This window comes from Nymphalis io, chromosome 16 (assembly GCF_905147045.1).
Source record: "Nymphalis io chromosome 16, ilAglIoxx1.1, whole genome shotgun sequence".
In the NCBI taxonomy this organism is placed as follows: domain Eukaryota; kingdom Metazoa; phylum Arthropoda; class Insecta; order Lepidoptera; family Nymphalidae; genus Nymphalis; species Nymphalis io.
In genome coordinates this window covers 3,708,794-3,733,411 of record NC_065903.1, presented here as the reverse complement: position 1 = coordinate 3,733,411, position 24,618 = coordinate 3,708,794, and the positions used below count along the sequence as shown (strand labels likewise).

General features: G+C 31.8%; 4 protein-coding genes across 6 annotated transcripts in view; 2 read left to right on the top strand and 2 right to left on the bottom strand.

The window, feature by feature from the left end:
* Positions 1-799: 799 nt before the first annotated feature.
* Positions 800-1,970, top strand: LOC126774422 (mitochondrial carrier homolog 2-like). The gene has a single exon (XM_050495949.1). It carries the CDS (start codon positions 863-865, stop codon positions 1,748-1,750), a length of 888 nt encoding a protein of 295 aa, XP_050351906.1. The 5' UTR covers positions 800-862; the 3' UTR covers positions 1,751-1,970.
* A 46-nt stretch (positions 1,971-2,016) lies between these two features.
* LOC126774391 (U3 small nucleolar RNA-associated protein 6 homolog) lies at positions 2,017-5,435 on the bottom strand. Its single transcript, XM_050495897.1, has 8 exons — positions 5,236-5,435; positions 4,666-4,978; positions 4,156-4,347; positions 3,606-3,806; positions 3,430-3,531; positions 3,088-3,294; positions 2,786-2,971; positions 2,017-2,438 (listed from the first exon to the last, which is right to left on the bottom strand). Exons 1-8 carry the CDS (start codon positions 5,325-5,327, stop codon positions 2,028-2,030), a joined length of 1,704 nt encoding a protein of 567 aa, XP_050351854.1. The 5' UTR covers positions 5,328-5,435; the 3' UTR covers positions 2,017-2,027.
* A 291-nt stretch (positions 5,436-5,726) lies between these two features.
* Positions 5,727-15,982, bottom strand: LOC126774379 (tonsoku-like protein). Its single transcript, XM_050495874.1, has 14 exons — positions 15,844-15,982; positions 15,516-15,773; positions 15,164-15,329; positions 14,542-14,818; positions 13,379-13,532; positions 12,986-13,190; positions 11,598-11,787; positions 10,663-10,894; positions 10,380-10,492; positions 9,908-10,094; positions 8,146-9,508; positions 7,763-7,938; positions 6,926-7,634; positions 5,727-6,571 (listed from the first exon to the last, which is right to left on the bottom strand). The coding sequence occupies exons 1-14, from the start codon at positions 15,854-15,856 to the stop codon at positions 6,226-6,228; spliced, it is 4,389 nt and encodes a 1,462-aa protein (XP_050351831.1). The 5' UTR covers positions 15,857-15,982; the 3' UTR covers positions 5,727-6,225.
* A 465-nt stretch (positions 15,983-16,447) lies between these two features.
* The window catches only part of LOC126774397 (tyrosine-protein kinase Src64B), a 75,374-nt gene continuing 67,203 nt past the window's right edge, over positions 16,448-24,618 (top strand). For 2 of the 3 annotated variants that reach the window (XR_007669806.1, XM_050495905.1), the window contains exon 1: positions 16,453-16,587. The gene's annotated coding sequence lies outside the window, so the exon portion shown is untranslated. Of the gene's footprint in view, positions 16,588-24,618 lie in introns of all 3 variants that reach the window. The other variant, XM_050495907.1, reaches the window with a different exon arrangement.

The following is a 24,618-nucleotide window of genomic DNA, read 5'->3' as shown; positions in this document are numbered from 1 at the left end:
GCTAATCATATAAATATCAAGCATATCATAATCAAAGCTTGTTTGATACATCATATTAAAAAAAAGTTAGGAGATATTTTGATCCATACAAACAACTTTTTAAGAAAATAAGACGCGCGCTAATTATAAGCCGACATTTTGACGTTGGACAAAAAGGTAAATTAATTAATTATCGGTGCGACTTGTGATTTGTTAAATGTTTTCAAATGTGTTATTTGAATTTTTTAAAAATTGAGTTACACACTCATTTACTTTAATCTATGATTTGGTGTTCTATTTTTAAAAAGACCAATTCGAGTTTCACTTATATAGCATCTACTGGTTGCTAAAAATATTAATAATCATAAAAATAATAATTAAAATTATTGAAATATGGAATGTAAGACAAAATTTAATTGTTTTAAGCCTTATGTACTATATTTGAGTTAACGCAGATTAATATTATAAATGCTATAATATATAAATATAATTTTACATCAATTTTTAGTTTGAAATTAAATAAATACTATAATTTAAATATACGTCACACAATTCTTGCGGCCAGTTTTTTTATATCAATATGAGAAATATTTGATACTTTGTAAAGAATATTTTTGCAGTATTCCAGTGATAACCTGTGAATGTCCCACTGCTGGGCTAAGGCATCCTCTCCTTTTTTATGTGGAGAAGATTTGCAGTATTAAAGTCTTACAATAGCCAAGTTTTTTTTTTTTAATCTTATCTCAAATGTCTGTAGCTGAAAATCATAATGTATCTGTGAAACCTATAAATTACAATATTGACTCTGTATTTGTTTATGGACTAGGATCATTCATTTGTCAGTATTTGATTTCGGAAGTAGGTCCTTGAAGTTTTTCATAATATGGACGAAATTGACAAGGAAAAAGTAGCAGCTCTGCATTCACAACTACTCATCACAACAATATGTCACCCTATGGAGTATGCGAAAGTGCTCATTCAACTGGGATACGAGCCTTTACCTCCGCGGCGTTCAACAACTCTGTTCGGTCGCCCTGCTATGATATTACCTAACGTCTTTCAATATATCAAATATATCAAGAAGTCGGACGGTTTCTTTGGATGCTACAGAGGCTTATCTGCCAAAGTGCTTGGTTTAATTGCGTCCAGTCAGCTTACTTCTAAGGTAATATATGCCTGCGGTATCGATCTGCCCGAAATCAATGATCCTCCTAACATCGTTAACGACGACGAACCTAAAATCGAAGATTATTACAAGCTGTGTCGTCGAGATATGATCATGCACACTGCATCTGTGATAGTATCATATCCTTTCCATGTTGTTTCTGTTAGGATGATGGCTTCATTTATTGGTAAAGAAGAAGAGTACAGTTCTTTATTGGGTACAATTATATCCATTTATCGGGACGATGGTTTACTTGGTTTCCTGCATGGTATTGTGCCTAAACTGCTGGGAGATTTAACTTGTGTTGCCATCACTGGCATAATGGCCTATTTTGTAAACAAATATTTGGTAAAAACGAAAGACCTACGTTATTATACTGTACCATTACTAACATTTGTTACAAGTACTGTGACCTATCCACTAGTGGTTGTGTCTACTTGCATGGCTGTTGCGGGTAGCACCCTACGAGCAGGCAATCCTCCATTGATGCCTGTTTATCCTTCATGGTATGCATGCTGGCGAGAACTTGGTAGAAACAAGCAACACAAACGTGGTTCGTCACTTATCTTTAGGTACTACATTGCTCCAATTGCAGCTATGCAGTAAAACCTCAACCCTAATATAAAATTGCATTTATCCATTTGCGTTTATTTGCTAAGTGTTATTCCACATTCACCAAAGTAGAGATTTTGACCTCTCGTAGAAACAAAATGTGTAAAATGTTTACTGTAAATAATTTAGTATAAATGGTGTATCATGTGGATTCGTTTTGCTAGATTGTTGAGTACAGGAGTGGTTATATTTAATAAATATATTTTGTTCGACACTAGTAGTATTATTTATTTTTTACTATCATAAAATAAAACATTAAGTAGCTGTCAATTTATTTTAATTTTGCTAAAGCTTGACCTTTAATAAAATCATCAACTAAATTCTTTTCTAACATTCCTATAGCTCTTCTATGAATAGCGGGAACAGCTTGAGCGGCACCATTTTGTTGTTCAAAATTTATGTAATCCATCCATACTTCAATATTATCTTTACCATGATGCTGTACTAAGGCCTCGTAACATTTCCTAATATATTTTTGTAATGGCTTGTCTTGAGACATCTCAATTTCTATCATAATCTTGTGAATTTCAGCTTGCGTGGGAGGAGTTTTTATAAAATCTTCATAAACATTTCTTGCAGCTTTTAGTCCATTCTTCTCATATATTTTTTGCAAAAGTTTTGGTTTTAATGACATCACTGCTGCATGGTCACATGCTTGAAATTTGTCGTAACAATTTTTTAACTGAAATAATATATTTATAAAATAAACTAAAATAATATATGAAATATATATATCTTAATTATACATTATTCAAGAAGGCAAATAATTTCAAATTTTATTACTCTATTAAACTTAATATATAAACATATAACTATATGTTATATCCAGTTTGTAATAACTTATTTCATTAGATTCAAGATAAACTTGTGTGTCCTGTAAATCCAGCAAGGAAATCAAATATTTACTTTTTTATCATCTATTAATAATAATATACTACAAAAAAAAAGTATGTCTCAACAAGTTTGCATGAATTATATACAGAATTGTCCCCAAAAAGATTATACAATTATAGAAAAATATCTACTTACCAAAACACTAGACTTAACATTATCAAACAAAAAGTTCCACAGTTCTATTAAGTCTTCAGACTTCAATTGTTTTGAGGCATCTTTAAGTATAGATAAGACTTTATTTTCATCAGATTTATTCAGCAAAATTTTCTCTTCCCACAAAAGCCTATACTTTGGATTTTTTGCCATTGCTTCATCAAGAATCTATAAACATTTCATAATTAGATGCATAATTTATATAATGGGTTAATATATAATACACATGTATTTAAAAGATAAAATAAGATAAATAAAGAATAGACAAAAAAACCTTTTAATACCTCAGTGTATTCGTCTTTAGATATTTCATTTTCCACTTTCAACATTTTAATACCAAAAGTGTACATTTCTTTTGACAGTAGTCCATTATCATGTCCATAGTACCAAGCTCGTTTAACAATATTAATTTTTTGCAACTCTGTACAAAGTTCATCTCTCATACTAATAGCTCCATAAATATATTTCGTACAAAGTTTTTCATCTGGAAACTTCATAATAAACTATATTAACATGTACTTATTAAATAAATATTTTAAATATATAACAATATTGTTATGTAGTATTATTGAAATAAAATATAGGAATATTTTTGTTTCTAATTTTTATACTTTTACTATACATACTTGTTTCAAAGCCTCTTCATATATTGCTATGTAATTATTAATTTCAGTTGGATATCTTAATTCTGCATCAACATATTCTTCAATTTCTAACCAGTGGTAGCCCTGGGGGACAAAGTTAATATTATATATTAAGTATTTTAAAATATTAATACCAGTTCAGAAATTATAATTCATACTTCCAACTCTTTCATGGCTATGTAAGACCACACACCCTTTTCTGATCTTCTTTCCCAAATTTCTTTCTTGATAGAATTTGTAATCTCATCATCAATTCCATATTTCAGTGCTATGTCGCATAATTTAAATAAAAATGCTTCATCTTGTATATTTTTCAAGCCATTTCTCCAAACAACATCCGCCCTTTTGATATATTTCTCCTTAAAATAAAAAAATCATTTAAGTACTTTTTTTAATTCAATTACATTTTTTTTAGATAAAATACCTTTTCGTCGACAGTTTTACAATAGATATAAAGTTACTGATACATAAAACTATACTGTTTTATGGTTTAGTGATTTGATTCTATAGTGGATACTACAACTACAACAAATCTTGAAGCTCAATAATTTCTTTTTTTTTCTTATAATAATTGTTTTACTTATTATGTTTAGAATAATTATATTTATAGTATTATGTTATGATCTTAAACATCTACAAAAATATTTAAAAATGTATACATATAAAGCAAATAGTAAAAAAATAAAAATGAACATCTATATTTAATACCTTTTCTTCCTCATTTTCTGCTTTAAAGGCAATCATAAGCTCAATATCAAATAATTCTAAATAAAGAATGTCAGATTCAGGGTGCCTGTGAATTCCTTTAAGAAGGAATCCTCTAGCATTTTCTAAATTATTTTGCTCTTTGCTCTCCCATTTGCTGGCCATCTGCCACATCTTCGGCTTATCACCGTGAACCTAATAAAACATCGGCACCATGTCAATTTTTATATAACTAACAGTATAAGAACTTCATTGTATATGGTTGTTGAATTTATAATATAATTATACACCAGCATGAAAACTTGAATCTCTTAAAGAGAAAGAATGTGCAAGTAGAATAAGTTACACACTTTGTTACATTAAAAAAAAAATCCTTAGAGAAATCTAAAGATAGAAGAATTATAACAAAAATATCTTTGTTGAGGAATTGTAGGCAATCTGGCTTAGATTTAAGAATTAATAAGATCAAATAAATTAATTTACTATTCATTTTGAAGTATTGCAAAAACATACCTGTAACATCTGGCCTAAAATAGCAGAAACAGCATAATCAAAACCAACACTCCTGCAAAACTTTATATATTCAAAGTATATAGCAACATCATTTTGATATCTATATATGAATTGTTTAAATACTTTATTTAAACGCTTTGTGATAGCATACTCAATATCTTTTTTCTTTTCCATCATTTTAGCTTGTTTTCTTCTGAGTGAAATATCTTCTAGAAGAGTTAGTTCGAAAGCTATATATTGAACGAAGTCATCTTTTTCTTTAATTTTGCGCTGTATTCTATATTCAAATTCTTTACGTTTTCGTGAAATTTCTCTAAAACAATAATTTTGTTGTAGGTGTTTGTTTGTGTCGCAAAGTACAAGCTTTTATCTGCTTGCCAGTTTATAATAGTATTATGAAGTGGCATTTTTGCTTATATATGTATATTTGATAAATAAGCTACGTTATTTATAATAAATCGAAATACTTAGTTATTTAAGTGATTTAAAAAGTAGAATATGCCAATAAATTATAGAAGAAATTTAGAATAAATTACACTTAAATTATATTTTCAAATGAATTTTACTAACTTTATTTCTTCATCCTCGTATAGATTTGTACGTCGCATTTGTTCTAATTCATTTATCATGCCCTCAATACGTTGATTTACTTGTTCCGCCATCGTTAATAGTTTCTATTTAGCAACTTAAGTAATAAAAATGATTACACCTTAAAAAATTAACTGTTACAAAATCCACAATAACAAATATTATAAGCATGTGAAACTGAACTGTCAAAAATTAAGGTTATGTTTATATATCCGTGAAGATCTACTTTTTGTTTGAGGTACTTTGATCAAGGTATAAATTAAACTGCCACAGCTGCCAGAAGCAAAATATTCTTTTATCGATTAAATAAATCAATTATTTGAAGGTTTACTTTCTTGTTATTTTATTTAATATTTTCGACTCAAAATATGAAATAATTAAAAAACCAAGTTTATGACAAAATATTTAATTACAAATATTTACACTAAAAAAAGTCAATTAATATAATTAAACCATTCATATAATATAATAAAAATCATTACAACATTTTTAAATTATTACGGAAACATTATTTTATAGTTACTGAGGCAAAGAGTAGAGCCATCGATTTTCATAAATCCCTCTCATATAATGATTTTATGAATAAAGCTTTAACTTAATGTATGGGCTCAGTTGAAAAAAAAGAATATTTCCAGTCAGCAATTAAAAGCATAGATAGATAACGCTAAGTAGTCACCGCGTCAATTTATTATTATTAAGAAGTAATATTAAGAAATGAAGTATTTTTCCGTTACTACTTTGTCTATGGTGTAAGTTTACAAAATGATTATTAAATTAATTTAATTAAGTTGGGTAACTTGCATTTAGATAACTTGAAACTTATTTGACACTAACATATCAACATCACGATACATTTTAAGATATATTATATCTATAATATTTATTACAAATAGTACACATTTAAGTAGCTGACAGTCAACATTTAGATTTAACAGATTGATATCAGTCAGCCAGTCAATCCTGGTTTCAAAACTACCTTGCTGTAAACTTTGTAACACCTCCCTCGCCATGTTCAATCATACCTCTACCTTTAAAACAATTTAACCAAGTTTTAGAAAACAATTTAAAGCTCTCCCTCTCTTCGTCAGTTTTTGATATTGGAGTAACATTTATTTCTGGAACACATCTTCCGAAGTCGATCGCAGGTAGCCAAACTTTGAAATCGGAATCCGGGGAATATTTGAATATGTCATGGCAGCCCTCAAGATTTATTACCGGCACTGGTGGCTGGCGTTGAAGTAATTTTTTCAATGCGATAAATGTTAAATGATTTTCTTTCAATGTTATTGATTGTAAATTCTTGGCCCGACTGAGACATCTGAAAAATTCAATATACATTAAGATAAGTCAACAATATAAAGCAAGTGTATATTATCATTACTTAAATTGGATAGGAAGCTATTAAAACATTTAACTACTTAATAGTAGTAAGCATACATATAATCTGTTTTACCGAGCTCATGTATGTCACATACTTAAATGGATTATTTGTGATACATTTGATGATATGAATATGTTTTTTATCAAAATGAAGATTAAACTGTATGTGTATTTAATATTTTTAATATATTAAAAAATCAATAAAAAGCTACGAATATTAGTTAACGATAATTTTAGAATGATTTTATAATAAAATGGAAAATCAATAAATACAATAATTCATAATACAAACCTGAAAATTCGCATAAATTGTCCATCGACTAATTTACAATTTGAAAGGCTAAATCTTCTTATTTTCAAATCCTTCGCGGTATCCATAAAGCTAGCTATACACCCAGCCACGTTACCTTCAACTCCCACATTGTCCAACTCTAAATCCGTCAAAACATTTGGATTTAACGCTGACAACAAACAATTAACCATAGCGTGTCTTACTGGGTTATTACTAATATCTAGAACCTCCACGAAATCAAAGTTCACTTGCAACTTATTTGATTCAGACACAGAATTGTGAGTTATATTGCAGCTATTTAACTTCAATATTTTCAATTTTAAATACTGGCTCAATTTCAATATTGCTTTAAATCCATCATCACTAATAGAGTTCCCACTCAAATCTATATCTTCTAATGTTTGACAAACTGGTCTTGTTGCTTTTTCGTATGCGTTTAGTAATATTTTAATACCATCGCCACTTATGTTATTTCTACTAATATCTAATATTGTCAAATGCTTCATTGTGCACATACTTTCTGTTAAATATTTCATGCCTTCATCTCCTATGTTGTTGTTAGGTAACATAATGGCAGTGATGTGAGTTTGGTGTGTAAGGGCTCTGAATAAGGGACGAATTTGTGATGGGGAGAGTGTGTCGGATCCTAATGCAAGTCTTCGGGTGGTATGACTCCTTCCGACGGCTTGCTGAATTTCTTCTGATGGCGCTGTAATGAATATTTATCTGATATATGATATTTATAAGATACCCATAGACCCAAACGTGTGGCTTAATTGTTTGAATAAGACAAGTTGACATGTTACTTTAAAAACAAAGTACTCATTAATCACTTACGTATATCCAAAGCATCACAACACTCAAGGTATCTCTCTTCAGCGGGTGAAGCTTTGAAAGTCGTGATACAAGTATTTAATTCAGGAGATGCAAGAACAAGGCTTAGTGGGTCTTCCTCTGAGAGAATCGCCCCGTCAGACGTCATCAAACTAAACACCGGACGGACCCCTGTTATTCTGAAATATTAGGCAAAACAAATTACGGTCAATTAAGTATAATAAAAGCGAAAGTGTGTTTGTTTGTTTGTTCCGCTTTCGCTTCTTTACTACTTAACCGATCACTATGAAATTTTGCATAAACGTTATCAGAAGTACAGAAAAGAATATGGGGTACCTAATAACTCCCCCCTCCCCCTATATACTTAGGAATTTAAAATAACTTACTTATAATATCGCGATTTAACTTCTTCAACCAGCCAGCTGATTGTTAATTTGTTTATCATATCTAACTTCAATGATATCAGAAGAACTTTGTCCTCAACTTTAACTTTAACAGCGGCTGGAGGCAAAATTTGGGTTTGCATCGCTCTACCGTTTTTAGACTGCATTATACTTATTGGCTGTATCACATTCAATGGTTGCACTATATTAGGATTAATATTTTGCATGATACTGAAACCATCATTGGAATTCGAGTAATTGAAGTTCTCATTCGACGAATGTCTAGAAAACGTTCCCGTTTGGATTCTTTGTTTTGTTTTTTTAGCAGAATATTCTGTATCGCTGCCGCTATTACTTGATTGGTCAATATCAGATTTCTTTCTTTGAAAACCTGCTTTTAATAATGTACTCTGTCTCTTCCATCGTCGTCTCATATTGCCTCTCGTATCGTTTAACTTTGAATCGTCGAATTCTCGAGTTACAATTCTCATTGATTCAATCGATTTCATTGGACAAATATTTTCATTTATTTGAAATTGGTCGGAGTCTGAACTGTTCTCACTGTGATCTATAATTTCACTTATACGCGATTTCTTTGTTGAATGACAATTGTTATCTGTTAAGGGACTGATTTTGTTAATATTGTCTATGCTATCTTTTATACTATCTATTGATGTTTTTTTGGCTATTATAGTTAATGGATCACTAAGTTTTCGTTTCTTCGTCTTGTTCATTATTCCAATGTCATCATCTAACCAATCGTCACCGACCTCGTCTGGATTTAATAAAGCTGGTTTATTTTTGGACTTTTTAACATCGACTTCAGGCAAATCTGCGTTTCTATTTCTCAATGCGGATATCGCACTTCTGTATTCTTGGACTCCTGATGTTTTACTGTTTGCTTTCTTTGAGTTTTCTTCTTCGTCGGAGGAGTTGGAATCCGATGGAAAGGCCGTTTGGTTTCTTACGTTTTGTGATAAGTTTATTTCGTCATCACTTTCGTCGTCAATAATATTACGTCTTTTAAATGCTGGCGAATATAGTTCTTTTATTCTACTAGTCATTTTAGAAGTGCTTGGAGGAGAATTATCTTGTATGGCCTTAACGGGGGTTTTTGATTTCGATCTATTCATTATTATCTCTGAAGGATTAGTTTTGTCTATAAGATTATTTATTTTATTGCATATATTATTATACAATATTTCTTCATCTTTTGTTAGGATCGTTCCTGCTCGCCATTTTTGTAGTACCTGAAGTGGTGTTTCACCGAAGTCTGTTTTAAGGGTCGGTATGGCTCCGTAGTCCAGTAATAGCTGTACGACTTCTAAATGACCGTTACTAGCGGCGTCGTAAAGCGGTGTTATACCTGAAATATTTATGAATTAATTTGTTACTATCATGATCAGACTTTTAAGCTGTTACAACTAACCACAGCAACTAATTCAAAATTGTACAGTGGATAAACTGGCTAGCAGTGGGAGATATGTGTACAAAAGTATCTAGCCAGAGTTTACTCTATGGTAGTATGTGTGAGGGGTCGGTAGCTATTAAATTCATCTCGTGCTTAACGGTGAAGGAAAACATCGTGAGGAAACCTGCATGTGTCTAATTTCATTGAAATTCTGCCACACGTGTATTCTACCAACCCTCATTGGAGCAGATTGGTGGAATAAGCTCCAAACCTTCTCCTCAAAAGGAAGAGGAGGCCTTAGCCCAGCAGTGGGACATTAACAGGCTGTTATTGTTATAGTAGAAGTAGACCGACCGTCGCAGTTGACGCCGCCCCTGTCGTTGACGCTGGCCCCGCGCTGCAGCAGCGCGAGCGCCACGTCTCGGCGCCCGTGTATGGCGGCCTCGTGCAGCGGCAGCCAGCCCGCGTTGTCGCGCACGTTCACCGGGTGACCCTTGGCCAGCAGACGCTCCACCAGCAGTTTATTGCCGGATATGCATGCCTGCAACCATCCACTGTGATTAAGTGCCGATTTGAGGACGGCTTTCCTTGCTGTGGAGGCACACAACAAGGAAAGTCTTTTTATGGTCGGACAGATTAGTCCGACGCCGCGTAAGGTGAGGGGTGTCACGGGGGTCAGTTTTGGGACCGCTCCCGTAGAACGTCGGTTTCGACTGACTTCTGCGAGAGCCGTGCATACCCAGTATTTGCAATTTCGGAGAGGCTTACATATGTGTAGAACGAAAGGCAACTATTGGAAAATACAAGTTATAACACATATACTTACAACATGCAACTGTGTCTCCCCTTTCATATTCTTCTTGATTGCGAATCCTTTGCCTCGTCTGCGAGTTTCGTGTTTAGTTTCCTTCAAATCCTCCTCATTGGTATCAGACAAATCTGAGTAGAAAGTATTAATTCATTTTAAATTGACGTCAGACCGGCTCGAAGGACCAACAAAACAGGAAGTCATTGACATAACATTTGTTTTCAAAAATGAAACTTTGGAGACAAGTTGGATAAATAGAAAAAAAATTTAACGGGCAATAATTTGAAGTAAATAGTCCAACCTGTCAAATCTTCAAGGCATATATCATCTCCGATGTGTGTGTCTTCGTCCCCTCCGCCAACAGAACTCTGTTCATCTTCCGACTGGTCCAGATTATCTAAATCTTCGTATCCTAACGCCCTTAACTCAGATTTCGTTTCCTCCATCTTGTCCGTCTCGCTGTATTCATCTTGATATTTCAAGAGATTCTTTAGGATTCTGATCTCATATTTCTTCTTGTTCCAATCTCTCGCCTAAAAATATACTTATCTAAATAATGTTTAGCATATTGCAAAATTAGCAGGCTGAAGTGGCAGTGGGCTGGTCACGTATGTCGTAGGACCGATGGCCGTTGGAGCAGACGAGTCCTAGAGTGGAGACCACGAATCGGCAAGCGCAGCGTAGGGCGCCCTCCAGCCAGGTGGACCGACGACCTTAAGAAGGTGGCGGGCACCAACTGGATGCGGAAGGCGGAGGACAGGGAGCTTTGGCGCACCTTGAGAGAGGCCTATGTTCAGCAGTGGACAACGATTGGCTCTTGATTGATTGATTGATTGATAGTGCTCGCTCCAATATAATCAAATATTTCCTTTATATATATTTTATTATTTATATTTCATAAAGCAAGGGCACAGCTGATAGCTACCAATTTGTAGGGTTAGTCAGCCACTGATACAGGCATGATTAATATGAAAATGTAATAATACATTCTTTTATTTACAGTTTATAATTCATCTCGTGCTTGACGGTGAAGGAAAACATCGTGAGGAAACCTGCATGCGTTTAATTTCTTTGAAATTCTGCCACATGTGAATTCTACCAACCCGCATTGGAACAGCGTGATGGAATAAGCTCCAAACCTTCTCAAAATGGAGAGGAGACCTTAGCCCAGCAGTGGGACATTAACAGGCTGTTACTGTTATTTACAGTTGTGATATCTTATAAACCAATACTCACGGCATTTTTAGCATCATTACAAGCATTCTCGATCTGATCATAGGGTCTTTTAGCGAGGAACGACACTTCGGCGATATTGTATAGTGTTGTGTAGGCTTCCTTTGGAATATCTTTTATAAGTTCATATTCTTTGTAGTAATATTGTAACGCATCATTGTAGTTCCCCATGTCTTTGTATGTTTGATACAAACTGTAAAAATTAAATAATATTTTCTATTTACTTTATGAAACTTTATATGATTTGCACTTGGTGGTCGTTGTGGAAGTCCATCTGGGTAGTTACAACCTACTCACCACATATTCTACCGCCAAATAGCAATGCTTACAATTGGTGAGTACAAGGGTGAGTGAACCAGTGTGACCACAACCACAAGGGATATAATATTTTATTTCCCAGGATTGGTGGCACATTGATGATAATCGTTTACATTTCTAATGGTATCAATGTTTATGGGCGGTGGTGACCACTAACCATTAAAAGGTCCATCTGTGTGTACATACCTGTATTATAAAAAAATATCCAAGTGATAACTATTGAATTGTCATTTATACAAAACTACCTAGCTGTCAAAAAATTGTTTAGATACAATTCATACAGATTTATCCTTTCTATTTTCCCCTTACATATAAAATAAACCTGTTCTAAATTACAGCTTTCTAGACTCAGTAATATTGGCTGTTATAATATAACTATTTTATAAGTATAAATAAAAAAAATAAATGATTTAAACTTTTTAGATGAGAGGATTTTTTTATAGAAATCCCTCATAAATAATGTAAAAAAAAAACTTAGTATATAACTATAATTATAAAATGTGCCAAGTGACTGCAAAATATTCTATTTAATAAATTTCATAACACTGTGATGCTAAAATATTTTGGATATTTTGGTACCATAACGTACTTATTCAAGAACTAATAATGATCTAATAGTAATATGCAGCTGACTTTTACAGCCAGTCGCCTGCCTGATGCCAAAGCTCCTCCGAAATATGTGGGTTGACAGGTTTCCTATAGCTAATTTGTAGTTAAGATGAATTTGTGATTATAATTCATCTCGTGCTTTACAGTGAAGGAAAACATCGTGAAGAAACCTGTATGTGTCTTATTTCACTGAAATTCTTCCACATATGTATTCCACCAACCCCCATTGGAGCAGCGTGGTGGAAAAAGCTCCACGCATTCCCCTCAAAATGAGGAGAGGAGGGCTTCAGCCCAGCAGTAGGACATTCACAGGCTGTTACGGGGTTGACAGGTTTCCTATAGCTAATTTGTAGTTAATGTGCTTATATGGTCGATGTATAATGGTATGGGACTTGATATGGTGACTCTATATGCACTATGCTGGAATCACATGGCTCCTTTCAATATTATAAACATCTATATACCTGACGTAAATAGGAATCAACGTCTTCCCACAATCTCCAGCCATTTCAGCATGATCCAACATCTTCAAATAGTACTCGACAGCTCCGGAATAGTTTCGCAAGTGGCAAGCACCGTCTCCGAGTTTCTCATAGAGCATCTTAAATGTTTTGTGGTCTGATGGATCCGTGGATATTAATAAGTCCTCAGTGTAACATATTGCGGCGACTGTGGTAAGAAAAAAGATAATTATATAGATAAAATAAATGTAAACAATGTAGTAACAGCTAATATAAGATATTATATATGGCTCCAAGGTCCAGGATTCCAATCAATTTAAATTTAATTAAGTTAACATAAAACATACATACATTTACATATATGATATAGAAATAAGATTAATATATCTTACTTACCAACTTTAAGATTAGATTCAATGTTTTCCTTCTCTTCTTCATCAGGTGTTTTTAATTTCCAGGCTTTAAGGAGAACTTGCTTTGCACTTTGGTAATCCGACATTTTACACAAAATATCTCCCTTAGCAGACAAAGTTTCACATGATTTTAGTATCTGAAAAATATGATTATAAGTCAATAAAGGCAGGCAAGGTCATCTAAGTAATGTAGGAGTTGTAATGCAGGAACCTGCAGTTTTTACATCGGTGGTCGCTTCAACTTTCCACCAGCTAAGACCTATTTACACATTTGCCTTATCTGGATATTGCGCCTTTGACTACCTCGTTGGTTTAGTGGTTTGATGTAAGGCCGCAGACCCGGAGGTCCTGGGTTCAATTCCCAGGTCGGGCCAATAATAAGTTATTGAGTTTTTTCTGGCAGAAAATTCTCAGTAGCAGCCTGGAGTCTGGAAGCGTGTTTACTCCCGTACCTCGGAAAACAGGTAAAGCCGTTGGTCCTGCACCTGAACTCTTTCCGGTCGTGTCGGATTGCCATCCCATCGAATTATGAGAGTTAGGGAGTTACAGAGAGTGCCTGTGTTTGCGCACACCCTTGTGCACTATAATATCTCCTGCATAGTTGGCTAATCTCTTTTGAGAATGGCCACCGTAACCGAAATCGGTCTGAAGGACATCATTATTATTATTATTATTATTGCGCTTTACTAGTTTACAGATCATTCAACAGACAAATTTCTCTAATTGGGACTCCTCTAACATTACTTTTTTTGGTCAATTGGTTCAATTGATTGCCCGAGGGCAAGCACCACTGAAATTTCATGAGCTTAATTTGTGACTATAATTCATCTAGTGCTTGACGGTGAAGGAAAACATCGTGAGAAGACCTGCATGTGTGTAATTTTATTGAAATTATGTCACATTTGTATTTTACCAACCCACATGGGGCAGTGTGGTGGAATAAGCTCCAAACCTTCTCCTAAAAAGTCAGAGGAGGCCTTAGCCCAGCAGTGGGACATTCACAGGCTGTTACTGTAACTTTACTTGATCTTGAGGTCTTGAGGTTTTTAATGATTACTTGGTAAACTTACATTAAAAAAGCCTCCAGCAAAGTTTATTCTTTGCTTTAGTAGAGTGGAGAAGAACAATCTAATTATAACCACAAACCTTGTCCTCGAGTCTACTTGCAACTTCCAAAGCCTTATTCAAACAGTGTAAAGCTTTGGCATAATCTTTTCTTTTATTACTATGCAATAAAGCTTCTGTAGTATAACAGTTGTGTAGAACTTCATAAAGATCCTGATTGGAACAAATTGTTATAGCTTTATGTATGCAGTCTATTGCTTTGTCTAGATGTCCTAAGTGCTCTTGCACAACTCCAATGTTAAGTAGTAAACGGGCTCGCATATCCATTAGTTCTGTTTTGTTTATTTTGCCATTTAACCTGAAGAATATTTTGTAATGAAAAAGAGAGAGTTGTAACTCATTTAAGACTCAGTCACACATTTGATGCAGAATGGTTACTGCAATTACTCTTTAAAAATATAAATAAATTAACTTTAATATAAATTCATTAAAAAAAAGAAAAGTCTGTCCTTTTTTTAAAATTCTTATGTCAATTAGCAGACATTAGTTTCATTAAATGTATGAATTTAAAAATATTTACTGTCTTAATATAGAATCATTTCATATTTTATTAAGAGAGGTTTTATACATAAACTATACATATAATTATTGTAAATAATAAAATTAGTAGAAATACTTTATATTAGAATGAAAACATATTTACTTTTCACAGAGCACTAAGCTCTTCATGAACGCTTTCTCTGCCGCAGTCAAGGATTGTTTAGCTTCCCCATCATCTGAAGAGCTTTGCCCGCGCAGCAAATAAATCCTGCCAAGTGTAGCCATTGCTCTTTGTTCCTCAACCAAATTATTTAATTCTTTTGCTACAGCTGTAAAGTAACAAGTTCTTCTTTTAAAGTGAATTAAAAATATTTTAAAATAAATGGTATATTAATATTTAAACAGTAATTAATAAAATGCATTTTATTAAAGCAATAATTTCCTGTTTAGAATTAGAAAATTTAGTTTAGATTTTATAATCATTGGATTTTATATTAGGCTATTGCAAAATTTACCTAAATGGCGTTCTTCATACTTGAGTGCTTTATCAAACTCAGCCATAAGCATATACATCTCTCCTATCATTCTATTACAAGTGCCCCACTCCATACGAAGCCCGAGATCTTTACAAACAGCAGCCTCATTTTTATATTCTTCTAAAGCGTCACTATAGCGAGTTTGTTTGTAATAATAAGTTGCTAAATCATTGTAAGCTTCAGCTAAAGTACGTCTATTGCTACCATTTAATGCTTTTTTCTTCTTCCTTATAAGTTCTGAAAGAAAATCAAACTTTTAACTCGAGCCAAACTTTTGATTTAATAAAAGTGCGTTATAAATAATTACTTTCTTCTTCCATGACTGAAAAATATGAACTTATTGCATTATATTTAATATTATTATTATTAAATTAAATAAAGCTTCGATTTATTGCTTAATTGTTAAATAAACTTTAAATCTTAAATTTGCGCTTTTTATTGACAGTATTACATGCATTGACTTGAATTTTAATAATGACATTGACAATTTGACAGATGATTTGTTAAAATGGCGGGCGCTATTTTATAGTTTAGTTTAAATCTAAATTCTTACATTGTTCAGTTAAAAAAATGTTTGTTCAATATAATTATATCAAAATAAACAATTAAATTTATATATTTTATATGCAGAGTTTATTTTAAGAACTCTTTTACAAGTTCAAAATATGTATTTTTAAGTATTATATTAGGTTTAAGTAGTATATTAGGTATAAATTTTACAAAAATTAAAATATTTTTTTATAACCATAACTTATATATTTTAAGAAAAATAATTAACGCTACAAGTTTTCTATTTTATGTATTCTATTTTACATATTTGTTCTCTGTGACAGTCTTATTGTCTATGTTTTCACAAGTGAAATGTGAAACTTGCTATTAAGTCGAGGATTCAGATGTCAATTTATAAACACTGTTGTTATTAAAATTTATGAATTATACTTAAACTTTATAGTAAATCTATTTTGATCAGTAGTTTAAAATTTTATAAACTTTTAGGTCGTGTTATAAGTTATCATTTGCAAAGCTGCTGTCATAATAATCATCAAAAGCAGTAAGTTTGTTTATATATAATATTTATTATTTAATTAAGACTTAAAATATAACGGTATTTTGTAGTTTTGGTCATGAACATAATATAATTTAAGGATGAAACATTTAATTTCTCTGTTCTTTAAATATTTCATTAATATTTTATTTTTAAATATCGAATCTGTAAACTATATATACTATACATTTTTTTTTAAAAAAGAACACCTTATTGCGATTGTAGATTTGTCATCTAATAGCTATTTAAATAAAAATGTCAGTGAAAGAATAGTAAATTTAATATAAGTATTTATATTTTATCTATTTATTACTAATAAAATCCGTTTGCTTAGTGTTAAAACGTGATCAAAATTAATTCAAATATCTTAATAAATTCCTTACTGTCGTCACATCAGTTACATAAATATACATATTTATCGTTTTATTCATAGACTTAAGAATATAATACTCGTGGATTTATTATATTAGAAACATTTTACCGAAATATGTACCTATTCAGGGTTATAACAGTAAGCTTCTTTTATAAATATGTTTGTTCTTGGTATGAAATGGACTCGTTTTATTCATATTAGACTTTTTATTACATTGCGCAAATAGGTCGATGACATATCGTTGTATCCTTGCATCTTCTACATTCCGTATCCATCTAGCGACGCCCTGGCGCCGTAAAAGGCGCCACATCGTGACCTTTAATTTTCTATTTATTATGATCACGTGGTCATAACAAGTATTTTTTTTCTAAACCTGGAATAGGAACCGTAAATAATACGATAATTAACCTTGCGATGGTAACTTTGAAATATTGCGTTCAAATGATTTCAATTTAGATTGTTCCGTTTTTAAATACTATTCGTTTATTATTGTCATTTGTCGTAATTAATGCTAAACATTAACTTCACAGTTGCTTAGAGGAGATCTAAAATGGTACAATAAATAAAAATGTAGCAAAATTTTTAGTTTTATTAATTTATTATATTCACGTTAATAAAGAGGAAAATATAAATGTAAAATGTCGTAAAAAGTTAATATAATACCCCATAAATGTCTCAATGTTGCACGAACACTTTCTTATTCCACCACAATGCATCATTGAAGATGGGTATTTGGTACATGGTATATTATATAACAAGTATTGTTTGAATTTAGAAAATGAAAGATAAATACCCAATAATAAAGAAACATATTATTTTATTCATGTAGAGGTATTCTTTCCATGTACTTATAAATATTGTTTGTGAGCTGCAGAAATAGAAAAATCATTCGCTTTTAAATATATCCTCGAATCGGAAGCGACAGCTTCAGGCAAACTTCACATACGATCGACGAAGCAATCCGTTCTGTAATAAACGCGAAAATGGCCGACGAACCGGCAAAAGTGGGACAAGAAAGCATTTCCTCTGAACATTTTCTTCTACACGTTGAAACGTTTTGAAATCTAAATAAAATTTCAATTTTAAATATGATCATAAACATAATACATGATTTAAAATGTTATCTTTTTAAATAAGCGCAAAACCACTAACGCATTAATCCAATACGCTTGTAATCTATAACATCGCTAGCTAATTACGTTCTAATCAGTTAAGTCGTTTAATCTTCGCCAGGATTATCACACCAAGTATCAATTCTACGAATTGATTTTTATTTCCCTAATATGTTTATCAAATTTTAAATGAGCTACCTTCACACGTAGAATGTCCAAAATAGCGAAAGGTGTTTAGCTTAAACTTTATATTGATTGCTATATAAAGCACCAGTTTATGTTGGTCTCTGAGAAGTATAATGTCGAGTGTAAACTTTGGTAAACAAAAGATCTCGCAACAATAGGTGGGTGGGCGACCGGCCATTGATTCACGCATCGGAGTTTAAACGATGCATTCGTGGAACAGTACGCATTCGGTTACATGGAGAGGTGTCCGAACGGTACCACGATTCCGGTTCTAATTAAAGAGGAATGATTCAGCGAACTCGGCTGACGTTGATTTGATTAAAATTTGCATGAGATCTAACAGTATTGTATAAACGATATAATATTGTTTATTACAGCTCAAGTAAATTATTTCTGATTAGTAAATCATAAGAGAACCATATATAATAATGTTATAAGTTACAGTCCTGGCAGCGTTTATTGTTCCGGGATAAACAGTATCCTGTGTGTTACTCCAAATTATACCGAATTTCTTTGAAAACAGTTTCAGCATGCAGAACTTATTATTGGATAACACTACTGATCTATCCCAAAGGAACTCATTTTTCCGAGATAAAGCTATTTTCGGGTAGCATAAATCACTTCGACTTTGGACCGATCCATAAACTATCTCCATGCAAACAATGACGTGGATCCGTTGATCTGTTGTAGCGGGAATAACGGGCAAACTAACGAATACACACTTTCGTGTTTATAAATAAATAATATTTTTAACATTTTAATAAAAACAGGCATTGGCGGTAATGATATTGTATTCATATATTTCTAGATATTAAAAGTCATAAGGCAAAATAATGTAAAATGTTGGAAAACACAACATTGCTCTTTAAATCTCCATTCATTCGGTTATAAATGGCATATCCCAAAAATATTATAATGGATCAATGACCGGGAAACTGAATGGTCTTATTATAGACCTCATCTATTATGCATTTGTTGGTGCCCAATCGCAAGCTAAGGCCGTAAACGAAAATCGTTATTTGTAAAAGTAGAACAGGAGGAACGGGGACGTCGACGAAATTAAACCACATTACGGGCTATGCAAAATGCTTATCAACCCACTCAGGAACTTTAAACCTTTGCTCTATATAGAGCCTAATAGAAATCAGCTTTTTAAATTTAAATATTTCTATTTTTAAATCCTGAATTCGGTCTCCGGGTTCGAGTTTGAATATAGTTTATTTTTCTGACTGTTTCTATAATATATTTATCGTCGGCAACAAAATAAAATATCCTAAAGATCGATGAGCCAAATGTTACTATGGAAACGAACAGCCCATTTTATAAGTTGTATGGTGGGTCTACCCACGCTCGGTGCGTTGGTGGTATACGATGGCTGCTCTCTTTGCCTTCGTCTTCATGACGTATGTTTTCCATAATCATACCTTATTGTTTAATATTTTTTGTTTGTTATATAGCGCTCTAGTAATTTAGAATTTAAATTTTAAATTTAATATAAATAATTGTTGTAAAAGTAATGTATCAGATGTTAGAAAGGAGCGATGCAGAAATTATAAGATAAGATTATTCTACTTTCTAAACATATATTAAGAGTGTTCTGATGCGTTTGTGCAATTATTTTTTAATTACATATTACATTCGATTTTAATTTTATTTTCGTTCAATTTATCTAACATTTCGTAATTAACACTGCTTTTTACTAAGTAAAAAATTTGCAACAAAAAAATAACTTTATATTAAAAATTTTAGCAATATGTTTGTACTGGTTATACGTGTTAGTTATAAGACCTCCAAATTTTTGGAATGCATTCCAGATTTTAATTTAATTATTTCTTGATGTTAAAAATTATTTAAAACATACAGAGGAAAGATGTTTTAAAACTTTCCAATTTATAATACGATATGGGTTCTAACGAATATGAAGTCATTGACACCGCGAAATAAGATTTTGATGCAGCTAAGCGTAAACATTTAGCAGTCCACGAAATTCTTTGCGATTTTACTGCTATAAGAGCAACGGTTGTTCCAAATTTAAATATAAATGATATTGTAGGTCTATATTTCTCTGAGCTATTTAATGCTAATTTATGTAAATATATATATGAAGGAATTGTAACTATTTATTAGTAGTAGTATGTATGTATGTAAATGTATGCACTCGTACTTAATTCACTACCTAACCATTTCTTTCTTCGCATACTCTAGCCTTAAGGTTATCGGAAATAAAACAGTATTAAGCGATAAAAACACCTTATCCTTTTATATGTCTGTTTTATAAAATAGTATAAATTTACTTGACAAAAAATAATACTAAACATTATTAAAATGTTACTGCGGTGTTGTGTGGAATTTTATAATGATAATATTATACAATAATTATTATCAAAAAGGCAAAATTGTAATATTATTTAATATTACAGTTACTCGATCGCTCTGCTAAGGGTACTTTATTTTTATTAGTAATAATAATAATGAACAAGTACCCAAGTTCATATATAATATCCTATACACATATGTCAAAGCAATAACAAGTGTGTACAATGCCCTCGTTGGAAGTCAACTTGAGTGTAATACCGCAATATAGTTTCCACATGAAATAAAACAAGTAAATATATTGTTTAAATGGCTAAACGTATACAAAATAAATTCGTCAGTTATTTGTACTGGAAACTGTATAGGTCCTAGCCTTTCTATCCTCTCTTGTATTCCAGCCTGTTTGTTCTGGGTATGGTTAGATATAACACAGTAGAAACTAGAAAGGACTTACCGCTAGGATATTTCTTCATAAGTATCTGTGCCCGACGAATATATTAATCGTCGGAGACGGCAGTTATTTGTGGGTTAGACTAACTTGCTCAAAAATTCCCATTACTAGGACTGTACACGTCCTCAATCGGATTGCCGATAAATTGTTTATGATTTTTCAATTTGTTCTGAAAACGAAACATAATGTATCTTATGTTATGTTATCAGACTACTCTATCGCATTGGGATTTTTCAGTAATGATAATTGAAAGAAGTAAATAAATAAACAGTAAAAAAAATCTGTCCTGTTCTTTCGTGTAAATTTACATACTGAAGCGATTGTAACTTAATATAATCTTGAAAATTACTTTTCAAATGTGCTTGCAAAAGCATGTTTGATTAAAATACATTTTGATTTTCATGTCAAATTTTAATATTTTAAAATCCATTCGAGTGTGATTGGGTAACAATTATTCGAACACACTAGTTTTCGCATTTCTTGAATGTGAATATTAATGTATTTGAACGATGAATTATAATTTTTTTTTATTTATTTTATAAAATATATATATTTAATATAAATTTATTAATTTATATTTAATAAAATTCAAATACATTAATATTCACATAAAACACATACACTAATTTTCGCATTTCTTGAATGTGAATATTAATGTATTTGAACGATGAATTATAAAAAATAACCTAATTTAGTTTTTCCACTGAAACACTAGGCAATTTGCTTCTGTTGCTTCTGTTTGCAATTCATTAACAATAACACATCTTTACAACATTTTTTGTTATCAATTTGAAAGTTTATAGTTTACCGTTTATCAATAAAGTGTGTTGCTAGCTCATAAGTTGCCAATCTTCCATTTATGGAGACAGCTTAATATGTCATTGAAGTATGTCAATAATACTTTTTTAAACCATTTAAAACATGTTCAATGACCAGATGATGTTTAAAGCACTAACTGAATTGAGTTACAGTCAATAAATTCTCATATCAAAATTTACTCCCTTGACATGAGTTTTTTTTATTATTTGTGTGTAATACTATACGATACAAGTTTAAGAGGCAATGTCATGACTGATTTACTAAATTTAAGGAAATTTCTTCGTCACAGGACGCCCGGCATATGTGAAACATTGAAATTGATGGTTATTTAAAGTATTTAAACAACATCTATACTTTTTTATTATTATAATAATATATAGCAACGGAGTATGTAGTATACGAGCTACGCTAACAGAGGAGAGCGTAATGCCGTTTGCCGTACAGACGAGTCGGTCTCACCCCCAAGACGCTCCTCATCCGTTACATTTTGATGTAAACCATAAAATTGAGAGAAAGCCTTAGGAGAAGAATATATTTATATCATTAATAGACTAATTCCTATTTATCTTGAACTTCTCATGTATAAAGTTGTATATTTTAATCATGACTGGACTATTTCCTTTGCTCAAAAAATAAATCAGTCTTAAGCTATAAGGCCGTCTTTTGATCTATCTATTTTGTTTTCAATATAAATGTTTGTCTTGGTTTGCAATTAGATGTAATGTAGTCGTGATGTTATATTTATAATATTTAAACAAGCCGCAACAGTTTTAATCCCATGGTAAAACTAACTTTGACAATGGTAATTGGTTAATGCCTTTCGTAACGTTAATATATATGACTAAGGTTTATTGTTCCGTTTCTGGAGCATATTCCAATAGCAGGATAAATAAACCAATTTTACTTTGAACTGACACGATATCATTGGTCGAGATCTAAAATATATATGTCATTATGTATTAAAAACAACGTTTTGCACGTCGGCGTAGTTGTTGTCGAAATTTTGGAAGTAAAATTTTTGTTGTTGTTATAAGATTTATATAAGTAGTTTAGTGGAATAAAGACATATTATCAAGAACTGTTTATAATGGCTAATATATGTAACATAGCATTAGTAACTTGCACGAAATATATAAATCTAAGTTTTGCTTAACACTATTTCATCTGTCATTGCACTATATATGCAATTCATACGCTAAACACGGTTATTTCAAATGCGTTATATTAGGAAAACTCAATTTTTTTTACCTTTGAAATCAGAAACGCTATATTTTCTATTTATGACTGTGAACATCGCAAGCATAAACTAGGGCAGACTTGAAATTGTGACGTCATCATGAAACTTTGAGGGCCTTTTAAAAAATCGTAAAATGACTGTATTTAAAGTAGAAATTATAAATTCACTTGTCGTAATAATTTATACCTTTGATATTCTACTAATGTAACACGAATGTTATGCTATATATTATTTCGTCATTAAAACTATGTTAAGCTAAAAGGATAAGGAATGGATATATAATGATTTATACTACACAACGCATTGTTTAAATTTTGTCAATTTCCTAATAGCTATTATATAATCTTATATTATATTATATGAAATGAACAGGTAATTGAGAATTCATACTTGAATAAATCTTATTATTATTCCCAACCTTATCATTTTATACACTATTAATGTAGTGGAATATTCATGTGCTTAATTTCTTTAGTCTTTATAATTTATCTCGTTGTTGACGGTAAAGAAAAACATCGTGAGGAAACCTGCGTGTATTCTACGAACCTGCATTGGAGCAGTGTGGTGGAATAAGCTCCAAACCTTCCCCTCAAAAGGGAGAGGAGACCTTAGCCCAGCAGTGGAACATTAACAGGCATAACAGTTCTTTTCCACTACATTACAGTAACATACTGTAATGTAGTGGAAAAAAACTTACTTGCTGTGTCTTCTCAGTAGAATCTATAGTTCAAATCGATGGGAATTTTACACTTTAATTGTCTTATTAAAATAATTAAGATAATTAAGTTGTCATATTTCTTGATTGACTGATTCGACGGTTTTGTGCTTTTAAGTGTCCTTACAACAACGATTACAATGACCTCAGACCAGTAAATCATTGTGTTTTCTCGTCTAGAGTTTGTCAATAACAACTTGGAGTTTGGAATTTGAGAGAGCCCACATAGTGCTTGCACTTGAAATATTTCAGGTCGTCACGATTTTTCCGTTCCATTGGATTTGAGGGAATAGTAATAGAGAGTGCCCTTGTTTATATGTTACATATTTGTGCACTGTATGTGTCCTGCTTGGCTACTATCTCTTGATAATATCCACCGTGATATAATCGGACAGGTGGAGATCACATATCGTAATTTTTAAAGTCAGTTTTTTCAATATTTTTATAATATAAAAAATATGTTTAATATTTTTCTTTATATTAATATAATGAGTATTTTCAACGAGTAACGACTAAGTAAGCACTTCTAACAGACACTACTATGTAATTCTCGGCAGAAAATCCAATATTTTTTATTGGTTCGTTTGATTCGAATTCACGGCCCTGGGATTTTCGGCCTTATAAGATAGTCAATATGCCAAAGAGGCTGTTGAAGGATGTTAAATTAGTCGTTTGAAAGCAACTTCCAAATTAGTTAAACTTATTTTATTTTATAATCAGTCATCAATTAATAAATTTAAAATATAGGTCTCCAAAATTGCTAATACAATAACGCTTACTCTGTTTTTAATCGATGTATCGGGGCCATCTGTATAGCCCGGTACGAACTTG

Coding starts and splice junctions, on each gene's coding strand:
- LOC126774422 (XM_050495949.1), top strand. CDS start 863: ATGGACGAAATTGACAAGGAAAAAGTAGCAGCTCTGCATTCACAACTA.
- LOC126774391 (XM_050495897.1), bottom strand. CDS start 5,327: ATGGCGGAACAAGTAAATCAACGTATTGAGGGCATGATAAATGAATTA. Junction 3,807..4,155: donor CAGAAAATGAGGAAGAAAAG/GTATTAAATATA, acceptor TTTTATTTTAAG/GAGAAATATATCAAAAGGGC. Junction 3,532..3,605: donor TAGCCATGAAAGAGTTGGAA/GTATGAATTATA, acceptor TTTGTCCCCCAG/GGCTACCACTGGTTAGAAAT.
- LOC126774379 (XM_050495874.1), bottom strand. Junction 14,819..15,163: donor AGCTTAGTGCTCTGTGAAAA/GTAAATATGTTT, acceptor AATATTCTTCAG/GTTAAATGGCAAAATAAACA. Junction 6,572..6,925: donor CAATTTATGCGAATTTTCAG/GTTTGTATTATG, acceptor TGAATTTTTCAG/ATGTCTCAGTCGGGCCAAGA.